Source organism: Schistocerca cancellata, chromosome 6, assembly GCF_023864275.1.
Source record: "Schistocerca cancellata isolate TAMUIC-IGC-003103 chromosome 6, iqSchCanc2.1, whole genome shotgun sequence".
Lineage (NCBI taxonomy): Eukaryota > Metazoa > Arthropoda > Insecta > Orthoptera > Acrididae > Schistocerca > Schistocerca cancellata.
The window spans coordinates 485,353,649-485,376,767 of record NC_064631.1 but is presented as its reverse complement, the minus strand read 5'-3'; the positions used below and the strand labels follow the sequence as shown (position 1 = coordinate 485,376,767).

At 40.7% G+C, this 23,119-nt stretch overlaps 1 protein-coding gene across 1 annotated transcript in view; it reads left to right on the top strand.

Annotated features, from left to right (window-relative positions):
• Nucleotides 1–23,119, top strand: part of LOC126191184 (mitotic checkpoint serine/threonine-protein kinase BUB1-like) — a 249,309-nt gene that overhangs the window by 130,166 nt on the left and 96,024 nt on the right. The window contains exons 8-11 of the mRNA XM_049931959.1: nt 8,991–9,051; nt 9,163–9,700; nt 9,773–9,881; nt 22,479–22,744. Of these exons, the coding sequence (XP_049787916.1) occupies nt 8,991–9,051; nt 9,163–9,700; nt 9,773–9,881; nt 22,479–22,744 (974 nt within the window). The remainder of the gene's footprint in view (nt 1–8,990; nt 9,052–9,162; nt 9,701–9,772; nt 9,882–22,478; nt 22,745–23,119) is intronic.

Genomic DNA, 23,119 nt, shown 5'->3' with positions numbered 1-23,119 from the left:
GTCTGAGTGCACCCTTGTTTCCCTAGCTGCTTGTGAGACCGATATGGAACCCCCAAAATCATCATCATCATCTCCTCCTCCCAGTGGAAGGGTATAACACCTGGAAGTGTTCATACCCAATCCTGTTAATTTGCATCAGTTGAATTATAGTAACAGGGCTCAAGAAGTCACAAATCAAAATGTATTTTTGGTCATTAAGAGGAAGGGGGGGGGGGGGGGCTTTGAAAAAGTGTCCCCCTTCTACATCCATAAAGGCTTGGAAGGACTTGCTGGAAGCATGAAGTCTATTAACAGGCTGCAGAATTGTTCCCTACTGGTTGAGACTAACAGGGCAAACCAGGTGGAACTACTTACAAAGATTAAAAAATTGGGTGAATGTGATGTAACTGTTGAACTGCATAACTCCCTTAACTCTAGAAAGGGTGTGGTCACATGCTGGGACATTATGGATATCGACATAGCTGAACTTAAACAAGAATGAGCTTTAAAGTTGGTAGTGGACATAGTGCGAAGGATGCATAGGAATAATGGAGAAATTGAGAAGAGCACCACCTTCTTGTGACCTTTAATTTTCGAATGTTGCTTGAGCACATCATGGCAAGTTTTTCTCCGAATTAGTGTTAGTTGTTATGTACTTAACCCTATGTGGTGGTACAAATGCCAGTGTTTTGGTCACATAACGCTGAGTTGCGGGGGTGAAGCGACCTGTCTGAAATGTGGAAAGGCAGTCCATGAAGCTGGGATTGACTGTCCATCTCCAGCAGTCTGCATTAACTGCTCTGGGAGCCACCTAGTCTGGAGCGGAGACGGCCCTGTTTTTGCAGAGGAACGAAAAATTCCATAACTAAAAGTCACCAAGTGGATCCCCTGTGTTGAAATCAAAAAGGAATATAAGGCAACGAAACCTCCCGTCTTTACCACTTCTTATGCTTTAGTGGTGCACAGACCTGTTCCTGAGGTTGACTCTTTGATGCAGATGTCATCCAGTGTACAACCATCCACCACCACCATCTGTATTTGCATGTGTATATGCCAAGGTAAAACGAGTAAGGATAAAGTAATCCAAGCAGCCGCCACAGAAAAGACCAGCAACAGTTCCATAGTGAATGTCAAGAAGGAATACGACAAGCCTCTCAATGCCCCCTTTCCCCCTCATCCTCAGAGAGACAGGGTGCAGGGAAAGGTTATGACATTCAGGGTCATTCTTTCACATCTGACTGATGAGGAGGAGATCATGAAGTTAGATGCCTTGGCTCCAGGCAGCCCCTCCACTCCACCTCACTCTACAAGTGCTTCACCTTTATAGTGCAAAGACAGAGTTAAATTAAAACCACACTGATGAAATGACTCTCATCCTACAGTGGAACTTGCAGGGTTTCAGGACGCATGTGGAGGAACTCCGTCTCTTATCTCAGGGTAGACCACTGTGTCTGTGTCTCCAGGAGACTCATTTCCGTCAGTCGTACATCCCTGAACTATGAGGCTATGTACTCCACAAAAAGGACGACCTGAGTGGAGAGAGAGATAGAGGAGGCATAGGTATTTTCGTTAGTAACATCTACCACTCTTCGTCTCTCTCTCTCTCTCTCTCTCTCTCTCTCTCTCTCTCACTTACGACTACTTTACAAGCAGTTGCTGTATCAGTGCACGTGCATTATCCATTGACAATATGTTCCCTTTACTTGCCCCCACATGATGTACTTGATGAAGATACCCTAACCGACCTTATTACACAGCACCCCTGCCCCTTCATTCTCTATGGTGATTTTAATGCTCACAGTGTGCTTTGGGGCTCTGAAACTACCTGCCCCAGGGATAGAGCAATTGAGAGGCTTCTCATGTCGTCATGCACATACTTGCTAAATGTGGGACAGATCACTCACTTCTGCACAGCAACTGGATCGTTCTCTGCCATTGATCTCTCACTTTGCTCTCCAGCTCTTGCTCACACTGCTCAATGGGAAGCGGTTGATGACTTGTATGGAAGTGATCTCTTCCTGATATGGATTCACCTGCCAGATGTGGTGGAATCTGAAAGGAAACTGCCACGATGGGCGCTCGGTAGAGCCAACTGGACACTGTATAGCCAGTTAGCTCAGTTTGAACATTGAGCAAATGTTGAGGCATGGGTGGATCGTATTGCCAAAATAATCCACCACACCGCTGCAGCACCCATTCCACAGGACAGAGGCCACCTGTCTGTTGGTCGAGTGCCAAAAGCTGCTCTGCAATCTGGACCAGGCGTGCAGCTCTGCATAGATTCAAGTGTCAGCCAGTTGCAGATAATCTTGCAGCGTTTCAGGTGGCGAGGGCAAAGTGTTGCTGAATTATTTGAGAGAACAAGAAGAGGTCATGGCAACAGTTCCTGAACACTATTAAACATTCCACTGAAAGTTCTGTTGTGTGGGAGACCATCAGGAGAATTTCTGGAAGAGGAGGCAGGTGCCCCATGGCTGCTGTAATGGGGAACGGCACTCTCCAAACCAATCTGCGAGACATTGCCCAGACTATGGTGGCATATTTTGCCACAGCTACTGCAACAGCCAGTCAGCATCCAGGTTTCCAGCGCCATAGAGTGGTTGCTCAAAGCTGTAGTTTGAACTTCCGATCAAGCTCTGATGAATATTACAACTGTCCATTTTCCACGTGGGAGCTGGATTCTGCATTGTCTGTGGCTTGTGACACATCTCCTGGTCATGCCAGGATCCATTACAGTATGCTGCGGCACCTCATAAGATGAAACAAAAATATCTTCCTTGCACTTTTTAATGCCGTTTGGGTGTCAGGTCACTTTCCCAACTCGTAGTGTGAGGCAATTTTAATTTCTCTTTTAAAACCTGGGAAAGGCCATACATGCCCAAGTAGTTACTGTAGTGTTGCCCTCACTAGCTGCATGGAGAAGACCTAGGAGTGGATGGTCAACCGCTGCCTTGTCTGGATCATAGAATCCAGGCAACTCCTTAGTCGCTTTCAGTGTGGGTTCAGGATGTATCGCTCCACCTTTAGTAACCTTGCCCTCCTGGAGGCGGCTATCCAACAGGCATTCCTACACTGGAATCACCTTGTAGGTATATTTTTTAACATCAAGAAGGCCTACAATACTACTTGGAGGCATCTTATCCTGGAGCAGCTTCACGTATGGGTTTTTCGTGGTTGTCTTCCCATTTTTATTCAGTCGTTCCTCTCGCCATGATATTTTATATACCAAGTCAGTGACATCCTGTCTGATAACTTTGAGCAGGAGAACGGTGTCCCTCAGGTAGCATTTTAAGTGTTACTATCTTTGCCAGAGCTATTAATCACGTTATATCCATAGTGAAAAGTCCTGTCAAGTGTTCTTTGTTTGTGGATGACTTCTCTGGTTTTGCTCTTCTTCAAGCCTTGCAACGACGGCACATCAGCAGCAACTAACTCTTCGATGTTTGAGTGATTGGGTGCAGAAACGTGATCTTAAGTTTTCCATCGAGAAGTCTGTGTGTGTTCTTTTTAAACGTTCTTGTTCCATTTTAAATTTTGTTGAGTTGAGGATGAGGGACACTGTCCTTACTTTTAAAGACACAGTGAGGTTTCTGGGCCCCATATTTGAGTCTAAGCTTATGTGGTTACCACATCTTAAGGACCTGAAAAACGGGTCACTTAAGGTTTTAAGTATTTTTAAATGTCTTAGCAACAGTACATGGGGAGCAGACAGGACTTGTCTGGCCTGTTTTTACAGGGCATTTGTGTGATCTCGGATCGATTATGGGTGCATGGTGTATATGTCTGTGAGACCCTCTTATTTAAATATGTTGGATGCAGTGCACCAGGAAGAGATTCGGTGGTCACTGGGGCATTCAAAACAAGCGGGTGAACCACCACTTCACGTCAGGCTTACTTACAGTGTGTCTGGCATATAAAACACTGTCCACACCATAAACAATCACCTACCGTACCATTTCTTAGCTTCCACTGGAAAAGCTTTTTCGTAACCAGCAACAGGCAATGAGGCCCTATTGGATTCTTGCTCAGGATTGTCTTCTAGAGATGGGTGTGGCTGGTCTTCATGTTTTACATCACAGTGGGAGCAGATTTCCACCTTGGCCTCCCCAGAGCTCAGACTTGTTTTAGACTTGATGAATTTCAAGAAAGATCACACGTCAGATTTCAATCTCTGTTTTTTCAAACAATGGGAAATCCAGGATGGAATGTAACACAACCAGAGAAGGAAAGTTGCTCCTCACCATATAGCGGAGATGCCGAGTCGTGATAGGCGCAGCAAAAATATTCATACAATTATAGCTTTCAGTCATTAAGGCCTTTGTCAGCAGTACACACACGCACTCACACAAACGCAACTTGCACACACGTCTACAGTCTCAGAGAACTGAAACCACTCCGCGACCAGCAGCACCAGTGCATGATGGGAGTGACAACTGGATGGGGGTGAGGAGGAGGCTGAGGCAGGGAGGAAGAGGGATAGTATGATGGGAGTAGTGGACAGTGAAGTGTTGCAGTTTAGACGGACGGCAGGAGAGAAGGTGCGGAGGGGGTAAATAGCGGAAAAGAGAGAAATTAAAAGACTGGATATGGCGGTGAAATGATGGCTGTGTAGTGCTGGAATGGGAACAGGGAGGGGGCTGGAAGGACGAGGACAGTGACTAGCGAAGGTTGAGGCCAGGAGGGTTACGGGAATGTAGGACGTAATGGGAATGTAGGATGTATTACAAGGAAAGTTCCCACCTGCGCAGTGCAAAAAAGCTTGTGTTGGTGGGAAGGATCTATATGGCACAGGCTGTGAAGCTGTCATTGAGATGAGGGATATCATGTTTGGCTGCGTGTTCAGCAACAGGGTGGTCCACTTGTTTCTTGGCCACAGTTTGTTGGTGGCCATTCATGTGGACAGATAGCTTGTTGGTTGTCATGCCTACATAGAATGAAGCACAGTGGTTGCAGCTTAGCTTGTAAATCACATTACTGTTTTCATAGGTAGCCCTGCCTTTGATAGGATAGGTGATGTTAGTGACCAGACTGGAGTAGGTGGTGGTAGGAGGATGTATGGGACAGGTCTTGCATGTAGGTCTATTACAGGGGGATGAGCCATGAGGTAAGGGATTTGGAACAGGTGTTGTGTAAGGATGGACGAGTATATTGTGTAGGTTTGGTGGACGGTGGAATACCACTGCAGGAGGGGTGAGAAGGATAGTGGGCAGGACATTTCTCATTTCAGGGCACAACGAGAGGTAATCGATATCTTGGCGGAGAATGTAATTCAGTTGCTCCAGTCCCAGATGGTACTGAGTTGTGAGGGTAATGCCCCTCTGTGGCCAGACTGTGGACTTTGGGAGATGGTGGGAGACTGGAAAGGTAAGGCATGGGAGATTTGTTTTTGTACAAGGATGGGAGGATAATTATGGTCAGTGAAGACTTCAGAGAGACCCTCGGTATATTTTGAGAGGGACTGCTTGTCATCGCGGATGCGACGACCACTGATGGCTAGGCTGTGCGGAAGAGACTTCTTGGTATGGAATGGGTGGCAGCTGCCCTGCAATACATCCTACATTCCCGTAACCCTCCTGGCCTCAACCTTCGCTAGTCACTGGCCTCACCCATCCAGCCCCCTCCCTGTTCCCATTCCAGCACTACACAGCCATCATTTCACCACCATACCCAGTCTTTTAATTTCCCTTTATTTCTCTCTTTTCCGCTACTTACCCCCTCCGCACCTTCTGTCCTGCCCTCCATCTCAACTGCAACACTTCACTGTCCGCCACACCCACCATACTATTCCTCCTCCTCCCCGCCCCAGCCTCCTCCTTAACCCCTCCCAGTCGCCACTCCCATCATGCACTGGTGCTGCTGCACGCAAGGTGGTTTCAGTTTCTGAGACTGCAGACTTGTGTACAAGCTGCGTTTGTGTGAGTGCGTGTGTATGTGTGTCTACAGCTGACAAAGGCCTTACTGGCCGAAAGCTATAATTCTGTGAATCTTTTTGTTGTGCCTATCGCGACTCATCATCTCCGCTATATGGTGAGTAGCAACTTTCCTTCTCTGATATTGTTACAATCTCTGTTTTTTAACATTTTAGATATGCATTATGGTTTCACAGTAATGTATACTGATGACTCCAAACAAGAGGATTCCCTTGGCTGCTCTGTCATGTTTCCCAGCCATGTCACCAGGATTTGCTTTCCTGACGAGTATACTGTTTCCTCAGCGGACCTCCACGTGATCCTGAAGGCACTGGAGCAGATGCGTCATATTCAGGGCAAACAGTTTCTCATATGCTCCAATTCCCTTAGTGCCTTACAACTGTTACAGAACCTGTACCCAGCTGAGTAGTTGGTCTGGCTGATATACGACCAACTGTACTTGGTCCAACGGCAGGGTAAGCAGGCGTCATTCTGCTGGATGTAGGGATATGGGGAAATGAGCAGGCCGATCGGGCTGCCAAGGAGGCCTGCAGAGGACAGGATGTGGCACAGTTTCCTATTCCCTTGCAGGCTATTGTTTCTGCACTAGACAAGAAGTGTATCCAGTTGTGGGATGAGGAATGGCTGGCGGTGACTGCCAGTAATCTGCGGTTGATGAAGTCAACAACCTGGCCATGGCATTCCTCCTGCCAGTTTCTCAGGCGGGATCTCAATAATGCATCCACATATTCGTCACTGTTACTGCTTGACTGTTGTACAAAAAATGAAATCACTGTGCTGCCTGACCCTCTGTACTCCCGTGCAGACCTCCTTTTTTATTTCTGGTGTTGAAAACCTATTGAAAGGATGAAGATTTGCAAAAAAATGGTTCTGAGCACTATGCGACTTAACTTCTGAGGTCATCGGTCGCCTAGAACTTAGAACTAATTAAACCTAACTAACCTAAGGACATGACACACATCCATGCCCGAGGCAGGATTCGAACCTGCGACCGTAGCGGTCGCTCGGCTCCAGACTGTAGCGCCTAGAACCGCATGGCCACTCTGGCCGGCGAAGATTTGCAGCAATATATGAGATAAAAGAAAATTTGCAGACGGCACTTTGTGCGATCCAGCAAGAGGTGTACCAGGACTGATTCCAAAAGTGGAAACAGTGTTGGGAGTGGTGTATCAGTAGGCTATTTCCTGTGTTGAAAATATGGTTCATGTTGTTGTTATTCTGATTGATTGTAACATTTAAATAGCACATACGGTCAATGTTCTCATGAAATATGTGTTATTTTTATGTAATTAAAGCTTAAAGATAATTAACAAGATCTGGTCATGTGATCAAAAATGCTATGTTATTGGCTGATGCTCTGGTGATGTCACAGGCTAGAAGTAAGACAAATCTATACTTGTATTACAGGAGTGTTAACCGAAGCTATGAGGTTTTTATGCACTTTTACTGCAAACAGTTTAGCTATTTATTGATGAAAAATGCAATTGCAACTGTTAAGTAACAATAGAAATGAATTTTGTGAATGCTGATAGTAGAAGCCCCGCAAAAGTTGATTATTTGTGCTCCACCCATTCAGAGCAGTGATATGTGCAATGACAGACATTCTTTTCCCTGCTGTCTTCAACATCATTAAACTCACTCAACATTAAGGAATTTCAGAATTTCTGCTAATGGGTCCTTATATTATAACTAGATTGTCGACTATCAGTCATGAGGTATGACCAAAAAAAAAAAATTCTTGGTAAAACTTTGTGCTGATTTCTTATGTGTGTAGAAGACACTCAACAGAGAGAGTGTATCTGTCAGGCGTCCTGTGGCACAATGAGTAGTGCATGCATGCGACTGTAGTGCAAGAGATCATGTGTTCAAATCCTGGAAAATAACATTAGCAGGAACTGATTGTAGCAGTTGCTTCAATTGTGGGGTGTATTATATATAGCTTCACATTAGTCCTCTCAACAGATACCCCTCTGTTGTGGTTGTACGTATGGTACACCCATCTGTATCAATGAGGCATGCAAGCCATCCCACCAACGGCAAGGTCCATGGTTCATGGGCCATCCTATTCCACTTTTCTCCAATATTGGGTTGTTATTTTTCATATTTTCAGGTAACTTGACATTTCTTTTGAACATAAACCTTTTGTTTCTTGTAGAAACTCATAAATTATCTCTTGGAGGCTATGTGGTTTGGCAACCCTATTTCATAAGTGTCCAGACATACGTTACAATATAGCCTCCTAATCCCTCATAAGTTGGGTTTCATGTTTTGCTAAGCCAGATATGTCATTTAAGACATATGAAATAATTCAAGATCCTCTGTCTCATATATTTCTTTGATTTCTGTGATATTCTGAAGTAGTGTAGGCACTTGGTGACAAAAAAAACTTTGATTTAGGTTTAACACATTAAATATTTACAAAAGTATTCTAATACTACAAAAAATTAAGATGTTTGCTTACTTTTAGCTGTAGACCTAATAAAGCTACTACCACTATATTCAATAGTTCCTAGATGCAATGTAGAAAGTTGGGTAATTAATGACCTAGCTACTCTATTTTTAGCTTGTGGCACATTTTACAGTTCTTCGAATTTTCTTAGTTGTCATGTAAAAATTCTAGAAATAATCTTCTTGGTTCACATTCTTTTTTGGATATACGGCACGTGCATAAAGGTAGTTTGCATGCATATAAACTGTTATAACGTAGCAGAGTACAGACGTCTGCTGTGCCAAAAAAAGAATGCTACAAAGTAAAGAGATACAGGTTTATATCCTGACTATCACTGAAAATTGTGTCGGTTTCGGAAAAGAATAGCTTGAAAAATCTGTTGATTAAATCCCACTTAACATTACTTTCCCCTTCTGCAATACTGTACATGTGCAAGAAATACTGATTGGTAAAGTGCATTCACAAGTGCATAACAACACTCCTGTATTCAAAGAAATGCTTTAATTAATGCTGCTGTACATAAATTAACAATAAGTGCAAAATAGCATTGACTTCATTAAATGTTGTTTGCACGTATGACAAATTTTTTTTCGTGTAAATACTGTTTATCTGAATGAAAATTCCCATTTCAGAAAATCATTCGCATCCTGTAATAGAAATCTGCAACCAGATCCATGCCTACGAGACCCAGAGGTAGAGTATTTTTTGTTGCTTCTGATACTTATTAACAAATGTGTGTGTGTGTGTGTGTGTGTGTGTGTGTGTGTGTGTGTGTTTTACCTCAGTTAATATTTGTGTTCACAGGTTGCCCCTACAATCAGTGCCAGATAAGAAGTTAGAAGAGTTTCCAAGTTTGGGGCATAGAAAACTTCAAACTGTTAGCAAAAATGAAGAAAACTTCACACCACGTAATGCCAGTAATGCCACAGGTGATGGTATATGCCCTACAAATTTCAAGTACAGAAATGTTGAAAAAGCTGAACACCAGAATTCAGCTATATCTCACCTGCATTCAGTCATCAACACTTCCACAAAATCAGGGATGAGCAACATTCCACCAACTGAAATACTTACAGCGGTGCCTCGAATAAGTTTCAAGGAAACTAGTTCTGGAAATACTTACTGTAATCAGCACCATGAGAAAGAACATGCATTATCAGCTGGTGAAAGTAATATCATCTCCCAATTTACAACCAACGAGTGTGAATTTCCTAGATCTAATCCTTTGCTGAGTGATGCAAAACCAGATTTGACAGATACAAAAGAGACAGCTTCATCTGCTTCTACAAATAATATAACTTTGAGAGCAAGAAACAATTTTAGGGCAGGTGAAAAGTACCAGGTAAGATGAGATTTCTGAATGTCCTGATAATCCCTGTTGTGCCGTTAACTATTAACGTTGCTTTGTTATTAGGTGCATCCTTCTAATCATACCAACAGTGAAGGGTCTGGAACTGCAGTACAGATGTCCACTGTGCCACATAAAGCAGATATCGTCTGTGAGCCGGGACATTATGCCACAGGTGCTACAAATATCTACTATACAGAAATGCATGCGTGCTCACTCTCCTCTCCCAGACATCATCTGACCCATGCCACCATATCTCTATCGTCTTCTCCCATCCTGGTACCCTCCAGGCTTTTATCCAGTCACATGTTGACCGACATGGTGTGTAAATAGAAGATAGCAAAATGAAAGACGAAGTCTTAAATTTCGTGTTCAAAAAATCATTCACAGAGGAGGATTGTACAGACATACTATTGTATGACCATCGTGCAGGCTCTTGTATGGATGAAAAAATAGGTGTCCCTGGTGTTGAGAAGCCACAGAAAGAGTTGAAAACAAGTAAATCACCAGGTCTGGTGATCTGAACCCCAGTTCAGTTTTATAGAAAGTACTCTGTTGCATTGGGCCGTTACTTAGCTTACATTTATCACAAATCTCTCGCCCAGCAGAAATTCCCACACAACTTGATAAAAGCCCAGGTGACTGCTGTGTATAAGAAGGATAAAAAAACGGACCCACAAAATTACGGAACCATTTCTTAACATCAGTATGCTGCAGAACTCTTGAACGCATCCTAAGTTTGAATATAACAAATTCCATTGAGGCAGAAAAACCTCTATTCATAAATCGGCACAGATTTAGAAAGCATCACTCATGTGAGACTTAGCTTGCCTTTTTCTCACACTATATCCTATGAAATATGGATGAAGGGTAGGTAACAGGCAGACTCCATATTCCTGGATTTCCAGAGAGTGTTCAACATGGTGTGCCAGTGTAGACTGCTAATGAAGGTCCAAGCGTATGGAATAGGTTCCTAGATATGTGAGTGGCTCAAAGAGTTCTTGTTGTCCTTGATGGGGAATGTTCATTAGAGACATTAGGTATCATCAGGAGTGTCCCAGGAAGGTGTTATAGGACTGATCTTGTTCTCTACATATATAAACGATCTGACAGATACTGTGAGTAATCTGCAACTGTTTACTGATGCCATTGTAGTATACCAAAAAGTATCATTGTTGAGTAAATGTAGAAGAATACATGATGACTTGGACATAATTTCTCTTTGATGCGATGAACGGCAACTTGCTCTAAATGTAGAAAAATATAGGTTAATGCAGATGAGTAGGAAAATAGAATCTTGTAATGTTCAAATACATTTCAGTGGTGTGCTTCTTGACAACATCATGGTAATTAAATATCTAGACACATTGTTGCAAAAGAATATGAAATGGAATGATCACATACGGACAGAAGTAGAGAAGAGGAAAGATCAACTTTGGTTTATTGGAAGAGTTTCAGGAGACTGGATGTAGAACACAGAAGTGTGACCCAGTCTTGAGTACTTCTTGAGAATTTGGGATCCACATGAAGTTGAGTTAAAGGAAGACATTGAAGTAATTCAGATGTGTGATACTTGATTTGTTACCGGTAGATATATCAACACTTGAGTGTTAGGGAGGATGCTTCATGAACAAATGGGAATCCCTAAAAGGTAGGTGACATTCTTTTTGTGAAACATAGTATGTGATAGCACCCTTCACCATACACTGTACAGTGCCTTGCTGAGTGTGTATGTAGATGTAGGTTTAAAGCTGGTATATTTCGAGTGTCATCCAGTTCAGTTTTTTCAATATCTCCATGACATTCTTCTTCCATGGGTCAAACAAATGTGGGACAGTTCATGTTGCCCTTTGCTGTATACATTCAGAATCCCCATTTAGTCCTGTTTGATGTGGGTCCCACATACATAAACAATTTTCTAGGATGGATAGCATGAGAGTTTTCTCAAAGTAAAGATTGCATTTCCCTAGTATCCTACCAATGAACCGAAGCCTGCAACCTGCTTTACCTACGACTGAGCATAAGTGATCATTCCATTTCATATCCATGCGAATTGTTACACTTGGATATTTTTATCAGCTGACTGACTCCATTTATGGTTCGTTGATATTGTAATCATAGGATATTGTGTTTTTTGTTCTGTGAAGTGCACAATTTTACACTTATAGACGTTTAAAATGAGTTACCAATCTTGACACCACTTTGAAATCTTATCAAGGTCTTTCTCATAATTTGTGCAGCTTCTTCTCAGACAGTATTTCATCACAAATAACTGCATCACCTATAAAACTCTCAGATTATTATTAATATTCCATGTGAGGTCACTAATATACAGTCTGACATCAAGCGTTCCACCACATTTCCTTGGGGCACCCATGGTGTCACTGCTGCATCTGTCAGTGACTCCCCATCCAAGAATACTTTCTACATTCTCCCAACTAAGAAATTCTCAGCCTAGTCACAAATTTTGCTTGATATTCCATGCAGTCACACTTTTGATAATAAGTGTAGATGTGGTATTGAGTCAAAAGCTTTACTGAAATGAAATTGATTAACCACATAAGCTCAGTGTAGGTAAAGCATGTGATGAACACAAGGGCCAGAGGCTGGGAACTCACACTCAAACTGCAAAACTGCCCACAAAGAACTTGTGCGTCCCTTCTTAGAACACTGCTCAGATGTATGGGACCCACACCAAATAGGACTAACAGGTGATACTGAGCATATATAAAGAAGGGCATCAAGATTAGTTTCAAGTTTGTTTGACTTGCAGAAGTGTCATGGAAATTTTGAAAAACCTGAATTAGCAGACTCTTGAAGATAGATGAAGATTGTCTCACAACAGGCTACTTATGAAATTTCAAAACCAAGTGTTAAATGAAGAATTTAGAGAAAATCTTCATTCCCCTACATATTGTTACCAAAGCGACCATGAAGATGAGATTATGCTAACTACAATGTGCACAAAGGAATTGAAGTGATATTCTGCCCATGCTCCATTTGTGACTAGAATAGAAAGAAACTCTTGACATGTGACATCGTGCTAACTTCTCAGTGCCTTGCAGAGTGTGTAATCAGATGTAGAGACAGTACTGAGAATACACTAGACATACCAATAGGTAGAGCAGATGTACTGTTTAATCATTCTCTGAATGCAAAATATGATTTATCCAGTTCTAGGTATTTCATATTTTAGAGAACTTCTTTTGCTCATAAAATTTTTGAAAAAATGAAAAGAAACATCCATATGCCAGTACCAGAATGATACAAGCATTTGCTCAAGGAATTTATGCACACTCAGCCCCATTTTGAAATAACAAGCAAATAATTATGTGGAAATGATCCCATTTCAGCACCATGATTGATCATGACTACATACATAAATTATCTTGGAGGTCGTTCTAGTGCTTCTGGCTATTATATATTTTTGAAATTTGAAACAGTAGATTTGATTGAATACTGCTCTCATATGCCATTCTTTGAAGTATGACAAGGGAGCAGTAATACTCATCATTTTGGAAGTGATCCTTGTCTAACCAACAAGTTAGCCTATGAAATGGATTTGTCACTCCAGGTGTCTTCCTCTGAAAAATAATTCAAAGACAACACACGTATAAGAAAAAACTGTAGTTTTCTTGGCAAAGGTATTGTCCAAAGAAAATGTCACTATTCATAAATTCTTGCAGTCTGAGAATCTATACAACAGAATTTGTTAAAGAATAGGTATACGTAAAAGAAAATGGGCAGTCAACTATTAGATAAATGAAAATGTTTTTATCTGATCGCAACGACAGATAGCAATTGAATGCTTACTCTGGCATTTCTGACATTTCACCTCAATTAAGGTTTAGGTCTCATACCATAGGAAAATTTCCTTGCATTGTTCAGTACTCAGTAGATCAGAAAAAAATAATGTTTCACTCTGTCAGTGTCTATGTGATGAATGTGGCCAGCTGGAAGGAAGAGACTGGATCTGGCCTGTGGTCTATAATTTGATGAGATGTATCAACTAAGACACTAATATTTATAGTAGGTGGCATATGAACGCGTTTTACTGTAGTTTGTTACGTGCTTGAGAAATTTTATATGCTATGGATAGAGTCACTTTATTTGCCAGTCCAGGCTGCGAACAGCTCATCTCTAACACAAGAGATTGTGTGACTAACAGCCCTAATAAATGACTTTTTATAGTTTGTGTCACCTTATCATCTTAAATACATCACTTGTTAATTACTAATGATCAAAATATTTTTACATGTATTCCCTGTGAATGAGAATATTGTTTTGGAATCTGGCCAAGAACTAAATTAAAGAAGATGCTTGACCTTCAGGATTAGTATAATCCAATTTGAAATATTAAAAGTAATTAAACTTCTCATAATCTTCAGTAATTTACTGAATGCTGCAGTTACAATAGTAAAAGATGTAATATTTTACAAGCAATACATGAGATCTTAAGATTGTAGCCTATTTCAAGAAAATTCAGTAAATGTATTGACATCTGCATAACAAGAAGTTTTGTGGCAACGAAAAGAAATATAAGTCTAGTTTTCAAGCTGAGAACTGCAGTCAGTACTAAAAGGTGTATTTAGTGGAATAGAGTTATCTCAGTGGTTGCCAGGCCACAAATACAAAGATCCTAGCTTCAATTCCCAGTCAACCCAATGATTTTTTTTCTATCACTTACCACTTGTTTCATTTCTGGCAGTGATTTTGTAATGTGAAAAATATCAAGAATGCAGGAAGACACTATCAATGCCTTCTCTGCGCACTAGCAGTGGAAATACTGTTGATGACAGTGCTGCTACAGCAAAATTACTACTTACTGCCTTCTGAAATTCCTTCCCCAAATAAGGTGAAGTAAATATTCCAGTATTCAAATCAAGAACGGCTGCCAACATGAGTAACTTAGAAGTAGATATCCTCAGAGTAGTGAGACAACTTAAATCACTTAATAAAAGAAAGTTTTCTGGCCCAGATTGTATGGCACTCAGGTTCCTTTCAGAGAATGCTGATGAGATAGCTCCATACATAACAATCATATACAACTGCTCGGTTGATGAAAGATCCATACCCAAACACTGGAAAGTTGCACAGGTCACACCTATATTCAAGAAAGGCAGTAGGAGTAACCCACTAAACTACAGGCCCATCTCATTAACACCGATATGCAGCAGGATTTTTTAACATACGTTGTGTTCAAGCCTCATGAATCACCTATTGACAGTCAACACAGATTTGGAAAACATCATTCTTGTGAGACACAAGCAGCTGTTTGCTCACACAAAGTGTTGAGTGCTATTGACAAAGGATTTCAAATTGATTCCATAGTTTTAGATTTTCAGAAGGCTTTTGACACTGATGTCACAAGTGGCTTCTAATCAAAGTGCATGCTTATGTAATTTTGTGTCAGTTATGTGACTGGATTCATCTTTTCAAGCATTGTCTTTACAGTTGCAAAAAAACTTGTACACCTTGTATGTAACACTCTGTTGACTGGGTGTCTTGAAACTATCATCGTAGCTTCAAACAAAAATAGCAACACTACCCAATGCAAACTACTGCTCTCTGAACAAACATCAAACGTACACTTCCATGTGTTACACACTTGAATAAATGCTGGATAGAGGATAGCAACAAAGTTGCAAAGCTTTGCCATTAGCAGCACTAATAAAGCACATTACTGTCACATAAACCGTGTTAACAATAGTTTTACATTAGAAATCTGTTGCTTCTTAATATGCTACCTGGACTGTACCCAACAGCAGAAATGACACTGTGATAATGTGTGAGCTTACATGTCATGCAGCTGGCCAGACTAGAGAAAAGGCTCCTCATTGATGCTTAGAAACACAGGGAAGACAAGGTCTGGAAGGACTGACCAACCCCTACCCACATTTCCTCTGCTCCCTAGTATAAGTGTGATCCCTGACCATAATACACAGACAATATCTCTGTGAGGGAAAAAGTGGAGAAGAAAGCTTTTGGAGTTGTCAAAAGACATTGATGTGATGTGTTGTAAGTAGGTGTCCATAACCTGATGTGGCACAAGGTGGCGTCATAATGATGTGGAGTAGCTGTTGTTGGCCATATGTCAGCCACAGTCGAGGAATGGCTGGGATGAGGCTAACAGTGTGAGGCTGTGGTAGCTGTTTACTAAGCTGCTGTTACTGTTTGTACAGTTGTTGCTCTACAAGTTTGAGACTAGACTGTTTTATAATGAAAGTAAAGTCTTAATAAATTTCAGTTTAAAACAAGCAACAGAGCTATAGTGATTTAAAATCTTCATCCCGAATTTTATTGTAACCTCAGGGGAAAAAAAGACACTTTCAGAATGGACAGTAATACGTCGTTCTGTTAACAAAAATAACTAACAGCAAAAATTGCGTGCTATCTACAAGGGTAAACTGAATGAAGGCAGCACTGGGACAAAATACAGTACTTTGCTTAGAAAAGTAATGATAGGAAATCTGCTTTATGTTGAAACTTGATATTGATGTAGTGAAGATATTTACAGCAGGAGTGGTGTCCCAGAATGATCATGATGGCTCTATTGTTAGCGGTAAGGTTAACGATATCAAACTGTTACTGATACTGATTCAGTGCCAAGAAGCATTTGCATTCAAACTCATGGATCAGGAAAACACAGAATGAAGCTAAAGATATTGTATCAGCTGAAAAACATCAGCAGCAATGAAATTATCAGCAGTGAAGATGGAGGTAAAACTACATACCATTCGAAACCAGTGGCTGCACAATCAAATTATTGCAGGATAGTGGTGCAACCTCCTCCCTGTTAAACCTGGATGCTTACGAATTTCTGGAACCAGTGGAGTAGTTCAATTTAAAATGAAACATTTAGCAGAGTCTGGATTGAGCTAAAGATAAAAATAATGGCAGTGGTGAACTACAGTGGAACTACCAAAAATCTTACATGAATGTCCACTATATGGTGAGTAGCAACTTTCCTTCTCTTGTTACATTCATGTTTGTCATCTCTCAAAAAGCAGCAAATACCTCTGGCATGAACTGGCTCAGTATCTTCATTCCAAATTTCAGTAAGAGTAGGTCACTGATTGCAAACTTGAGGGGTCAAAATAGTGTTAAAGAAGCTGAGAAGAAAATATACCAGGATCATGAATCCCTTTTTCAGCCTGGTTGATGCTCCTGCAAAACCTACAAAGCAGTCTTGAAACTGAAGAGGGGTTGCGACGCCAAAATTTTTCAACCCCAGGTCAATACCATTTGATGTGATGATTGAGCCAGTCAGAGGGCTACACCAAAGCACAATGAATTGATGATAATCTGTGGAGATTTAAAAGTGGCAGTAAATCCACTACTGGAAATTCAACACTCCCCTTGTGTTTGCAAGACCAGATGCAAAACCTATTGGTGATAGATTGTCTGAACTCAATGAGGTTGCTGCTGGAGACGCACATGCCCATCATATCTTGCTGTAGATACCTGAAATACACTGACCAGTGTCTTTCAGATGATGGTGTCCCCTTTGCATGGTAGAAGCATTGCTCATGGATTCGACAGACTCGGAGTCTGGATGAATGGCTGTAATGGTGTAGAAGTCTGACAGTAGTTGGTGGTCGAATAATACCACACACTTTTTTGAAGGGATGCCGAATTACTTTCCTTTGTGGTAGTTTACACAATCACTTTTCATTCATCCTTGCCGTATGCAGATTGCAATGGCCTTACACTCGTGTATTGTGCCAAAACAATGACAGTTACATTTAACAAACTCCAAACAGTGCCACAATTTAAATGTTAACACATATTCTATTGTTTGATCAGCGGGATCTGTGCCCAATACACAACAGCTCACCTCCACCACCCCTTCCCAACTGCCACTTTGTTACCTTGATACAGGTGAGGCAAGTGCTTGAGTTTTGGGCCAATCAGAGCTCTCCGTTTTAATGTCTATATCATGCCTTCATGGATTTACCAATGGCCATCTTGTTATGTGGCTGATGTAATGCCACATCACCAGGGACGTTACGCAGGATGCTCTCTGTCCCCCAGTTTATCCCCCACCCCCATCTCTCTCTCTCTCTCTCTCTCTCTCTCTCTCTCTCTCTCTCTCTCTCTCTCTCTCTCTCTGTCTGTCTGTCTCAATCCAGTGGCAACATATTGTCCAACATTGCGTAAACTTAGGTATCACTCAGTAAGTATCCCCAATCTGTAATTGGACAAATTCTTGAGGATGACGACGATTGTCAGTACTCCATTTGGAGTGTTCACAGATACCAGAGATCGGAATTTGGCACAGAAAGTGCTTCTGCTACAACAGCGATTCGTGCAACAAATCTCAAGTACCTTACAGTATATACTGATTACTTGGATATAACAACTGTTGCAGACACAAACATGGGTGAGCACATGAAGAATTTGGGCTGGCTTTTTGCAGGACTGCAAAATATTGGCCTCAGATGTAATTGAAAGAAATGTGAATTCTTCAAAAACAAGTTAGAATACCTAGGCCACATCATTAATGCTAGTGGAATCAATCATCCAAAACTAGTGTCAAAGCAGTAAGAAAACATCCCTTCCAGAAAATATCCAGGAACTAGAATCTCTCTTTGAAAAGTAAATTACAACAACAAATTCTTCAAGAGATTTTCTGAAATAGCTGAACTGTGGAATCACCCTTGAAACAGAGAAGACACAGTTAAAATGGACCAAGCAAGAAGAAGCAGCATTTTTGAAAAAAAATCAAGAAGGAAATTTATCAATTCAGGTTATGATATCAGCTAGTGAAGTACCATTGTATGGAGCTGGAACAGCGTTGTCTCACAGGTATTCATATGTATCAGAAAAAACCTATAGCTTTGTTTCCAAGGCTCCACATGAACGTTAGGACAAATAGAGTCAAACTGAAGCACCTACCTTACTTTATGGGATCAATAAATTTCACTAATGCTCGTATGGAAGAAGGTTCACAGTGATCACACATCACAAGTCTCTGGTTTCAATATCTCATTCAAGCAAACAGATGCCAGTATTAACAGTTCAGAAACTACAAAGAAGGGCAATCACAATGATGAGATATGACTTTGAAATCCGATACAGACCAACGGAAAAATGTTTCAATATAGGTGCCTTATCAAGGCTGTCTACGTGAAAAATCTTAAGAATCCTGCTTGCAACTTGAAGAATAAATTAATAAACAGATCCATTAATTTCAGTTTGATCACAGAAAAACTCAAGAAGCCATGAGCAAAGATGTAGCACTAAAAATGATTGTGCATTCTGAAAAAAAATGAGTGGCCAGGCTATTTGCCAAAAGACAATAAAGGTTTTGCAGCAATATTTTAACAAAAGTACTGCCATCAGAACCAGCCATGGCCTGCTACTTCTTCAGACAGATTTCACAAGGATTATCATACTCAAAATATGTCAAAAAGAATTTTGAAGACACTTGATGATGTACACTGAGGTGTTACTAGAATGAAACAAATGGCAAGAAGATACTGTTGGTGGCCAAAGAAATTGAAGAAATGGTTTCACTGTGTGAACTTTGTCATGTGGCAAAACCAGATCACAAAAAAAAAAATAATAATAATAATAATAATAATAATAATCAAACTGGCCCTAAGTAACAGAACCATGGGAAAGAATTCATTTTATTTATGCTTAACCAGTCTGGAAATCATCATGGCTCCTTTATGTTCCCATACATATTTGACATGACGTCAGCAACTACAGAAGCCACGATAAAGACATTCAAGCAAAATTTGCTATAGAAGGATTCCACAAGGTCGTAGGTCCTAGTATTTATTTGTTATGGTATGCATCAATGACAACAACGAAAGAATTTTATGTTGTTAGCCAAAATCTCTCTCTCTCTCTCTCTCTCTCTCTCTCTCTCTCTCTCTCTCTCTCTCTCTCTCTCGCTCTGTCTGTCTGTCTGTCTGTCTGTCTGTGTCTGTTTCTATTCATTGAGTTGAATCCGACTCTCCATGACCCCATATGCTAAAGCACATCACTGTCTACTGAAGATTTTCCTGGTTGGAATCCATAATTTCTTTGATGCCATCCGACTCATCCTTTGCTTTCCTCTTGCCCTTTTGCCTCAGATCTTCACTAGCATTAAGCTTTTTTCCAGCAAATAATGTCTTTTCATGATGTGCCCAAAGGTCGGACCTTTCAAGCAGCAATCTAGTTTTATTTCCAGTAACACCGACCTCTTCATTCTTCTTGTCATCCATAGAACTCTTAAGGAGTTTTGCACAGCGCCAGTATTCAAAAGAGTCTATTCTATAACATTAACCCTTTCTTATATTACAGGTCTTACATCTATGCATCATAACTGGAAAGCCCTTACTTTATAGATCTTTTTTGTTACTGTTACACCTCTACTCCTTAAAACATTATCAAGGCTGGATATTGCCTTTCTACCCAGTGACAAGAATCTTGATTTCATGGCTGCAGTTGCCATCATCAGAAATCTGTGAGCTGAGCTAATTGAACATAGAGATTACCTCCATCATTTCTCTTCCCGTACAAGTCATAAAGTGACATTAGTTCAGCCTTTGCACCTTTTTCTTTCCTGTACAGTAAGAGAATCTTTAACTCTTTGTCACTTTCTGCCATCAGGATGGTATCCTCTGCATATCTGAAATTATTTATATTTATCCCAACTAGGTTCATTCCAATTTCTTCTCCATCTAATGCAACATTCCTCATAATACCGTCTTCATATGGGTTGAATAAATAAAGTGATAACATGCAGCCTTGTCATACTCCTTTCTGAATCTTGCTACATGTAAGGTTCTCATTGTAGCTATCTCATCAGAGCATAAATTTCGTGTGATGTGAATCAGTGATCTGGTACTTTCAGTTTTGAGTATGGTACTTCCCATAATTTATTGTGGTCTGTTCAGTTAAAGGCTTTAGCACAACCAGTAATGCAGAGATAAACATCTTTCTCTAATTCTCTTGCCTTCTTCAAAATCTTTTGGGTGTTGATCTCTGGTACCACTTTTGCTACGAAATCCAACTTGTTTTTCAGGTAGTTCTCGGTCTGTGTATTGGTGAAGACTATTTTGTTAGATTTTAACCTTGACTTTTCTAGCATGTAAGATAAGTGCAATTGTTCTTTAATTTGAACACACTTTAGAAATTCCCTTCTTTAGAATTACGAGGAAAACTGGACTTTTCCGTTCTTTTGGCCTTGTTGGCTTCTCTGTAGTTGCTGACATATTGAGTGCAACATATTCACCTCATTCTCTCCAGTGATTTTGAACAATTCAGCTGGAATTCCATCGCATCCCCTAGCCTTGTTTACAGCAGACAAATATACGAGGGTTGGAACTTAAATAGTGGCAACTATTTATTCACAACTGATACAAAGGAGTTACATGTTTGCACCTGTTACTGTCCTTCAAAGTAGTCACCAGCGTTGTGTAGAACCCATTGCCATTGATGTGGAAGGTGTAGTATACAGTTGGCATAGCCTGTTCTGTTTATGGTACAAATGGAGCTGTCTACTGCCTGTCGAATCTCTGGAACAATTCTGAAGCAAATGCCACAAAGTGATTGCTTCATCTTCGGAATCAAATCAAAGTCACAAGGACTTAAGTCCGGGGAGTGTGGTGGATGGTACAGTACTTACCAGTCCCATCGGCCAAACAGAGCAGCCATAGCTTGCACTGTATGCGACCAGGCATTGTCATGATGGGTGGGTTGCGCAGAAAGTGTCACAGTTTCTTTCACAAAGCTGGTCGTTTTTTGGAGCATCGCCTGCGACCAGCTGGAAAGACGCAAATAACTGGCAGAAACCCGATTAATCAACATGACAACGCCTCGCCGGGAAAGCCTGAAGAATTACTTTGTGGCTGTCAGCCAAAGATCAAATTGTCACTGGTCCTTCCATCAAAAGAGGGACATAGCCAAAGAAGAATTCGAAGTTTCAAATTGGTTATCGAGTGTATGCCAAAAATTCATCACTTTGTCAAGCAGATCACCATAGAGTATTGCAGTGTAATCAAAGAGCTGGGAAATATGCTGTGCATCATGTAATATCTACTGGAGTGATGGAAAGGCATCAAAACCTACTCAAAAAATTGAGCATCTTGAAGAATAGTAGGCAACAGAGAAATGAAGACAAATTGCATTTAATTTGACTGCCTTATGAACCAGCAGTTGAACAGGATGAAAGCCGTCTCCAGGATACTTCACGGACTGAACCAGATTATACGCAGATTGAAAGGACATATGCTGAACTCAGGAGATCAGCGAGGGTTCATCAACCTTTGGTGCACTGCAAGTACATATTTAATACATTAGAGTAACAGGAAAGGGTTTTTGTTGTTCTTTTTTTTTCCTAACATCTTGTAATGCTTCAATGTTCAGTTTACAAACTTACTGTGTGAACAAGTAGCAGCAGGTAGAGAACCACATCATTTTGTGAGAAAAATATTTTATTTACTAGAATGAAGTATGCTGTAGTCCAACCAGGAGTCAATCCTGTGACCTTCCAGTTAACAGGCACACGGTTTACCGTTAGACCATCTACCAAATATCCTTGGCATAAATTTCAATTGGTTGTGTAGTCATTGTACTTGGTTTGATATGTTTTTAATACATTTATTGTTCCATTGTATAGGGATGTAGTGCTTTATATTAGATGATTGTGTGTTCCTTTCTTTTGCTGTAATAGGCATGGGCAACATCTGTTTACCACAGTTTTACATGTCAATTAACTTTATGAAACCCTTGCAAAAAGCCTTACATACTGAATTTGTTGCTGCACTTTTAGAGCCTGAGGACTTGAAAGAAAAATTGGAAGACAATAATCACTTTAAGTACGAAATACCATTTGTTCCATCTCCGGGGATGACCTGTGAGGAAATAGAACAGTTGAAAGGAACTGAAAATAAGGAAAACGAAGGTGGAATGCTGGAAAGTCTGAACAAATGTGAGATGCTTCCTCCAGCCGAGCCTGAGGTACACGATCATCTAACACAGAGAATGTGTTCACAAGCCCACGCTGCTGGCTTTGGTGGTGTGGATACCATGTATGTTGTAAGTATTTTAAATCACTGGCGATTGTTCAATTAGAAAAGTAGTGCTTTCATTACACGTGAGTGGTTACTGTGGAGTTAATGAAATGGCTTTCTAGTTGCTAATTGGAACTTTATTTACTATGTCGACGACTGGTTACAGCATTTAAATTAGGCAATTTTCAAATGTAGTTGAAAACTGTGCTGTAGAGAAGCAACATCAAAATCTGGTCATTGACTTGTTAAAGTTCTTATTGGCAACTGGAACTGCATTTCATTAACTGAATATATAATTGCAGAATCAGCACTTTCTGAGCAAGAAGAAACTAATAATATTGTGGAATTGTTACACCATTTTACTAGCAGGTTATGCAGCATTCACGATTTACATCTGTGC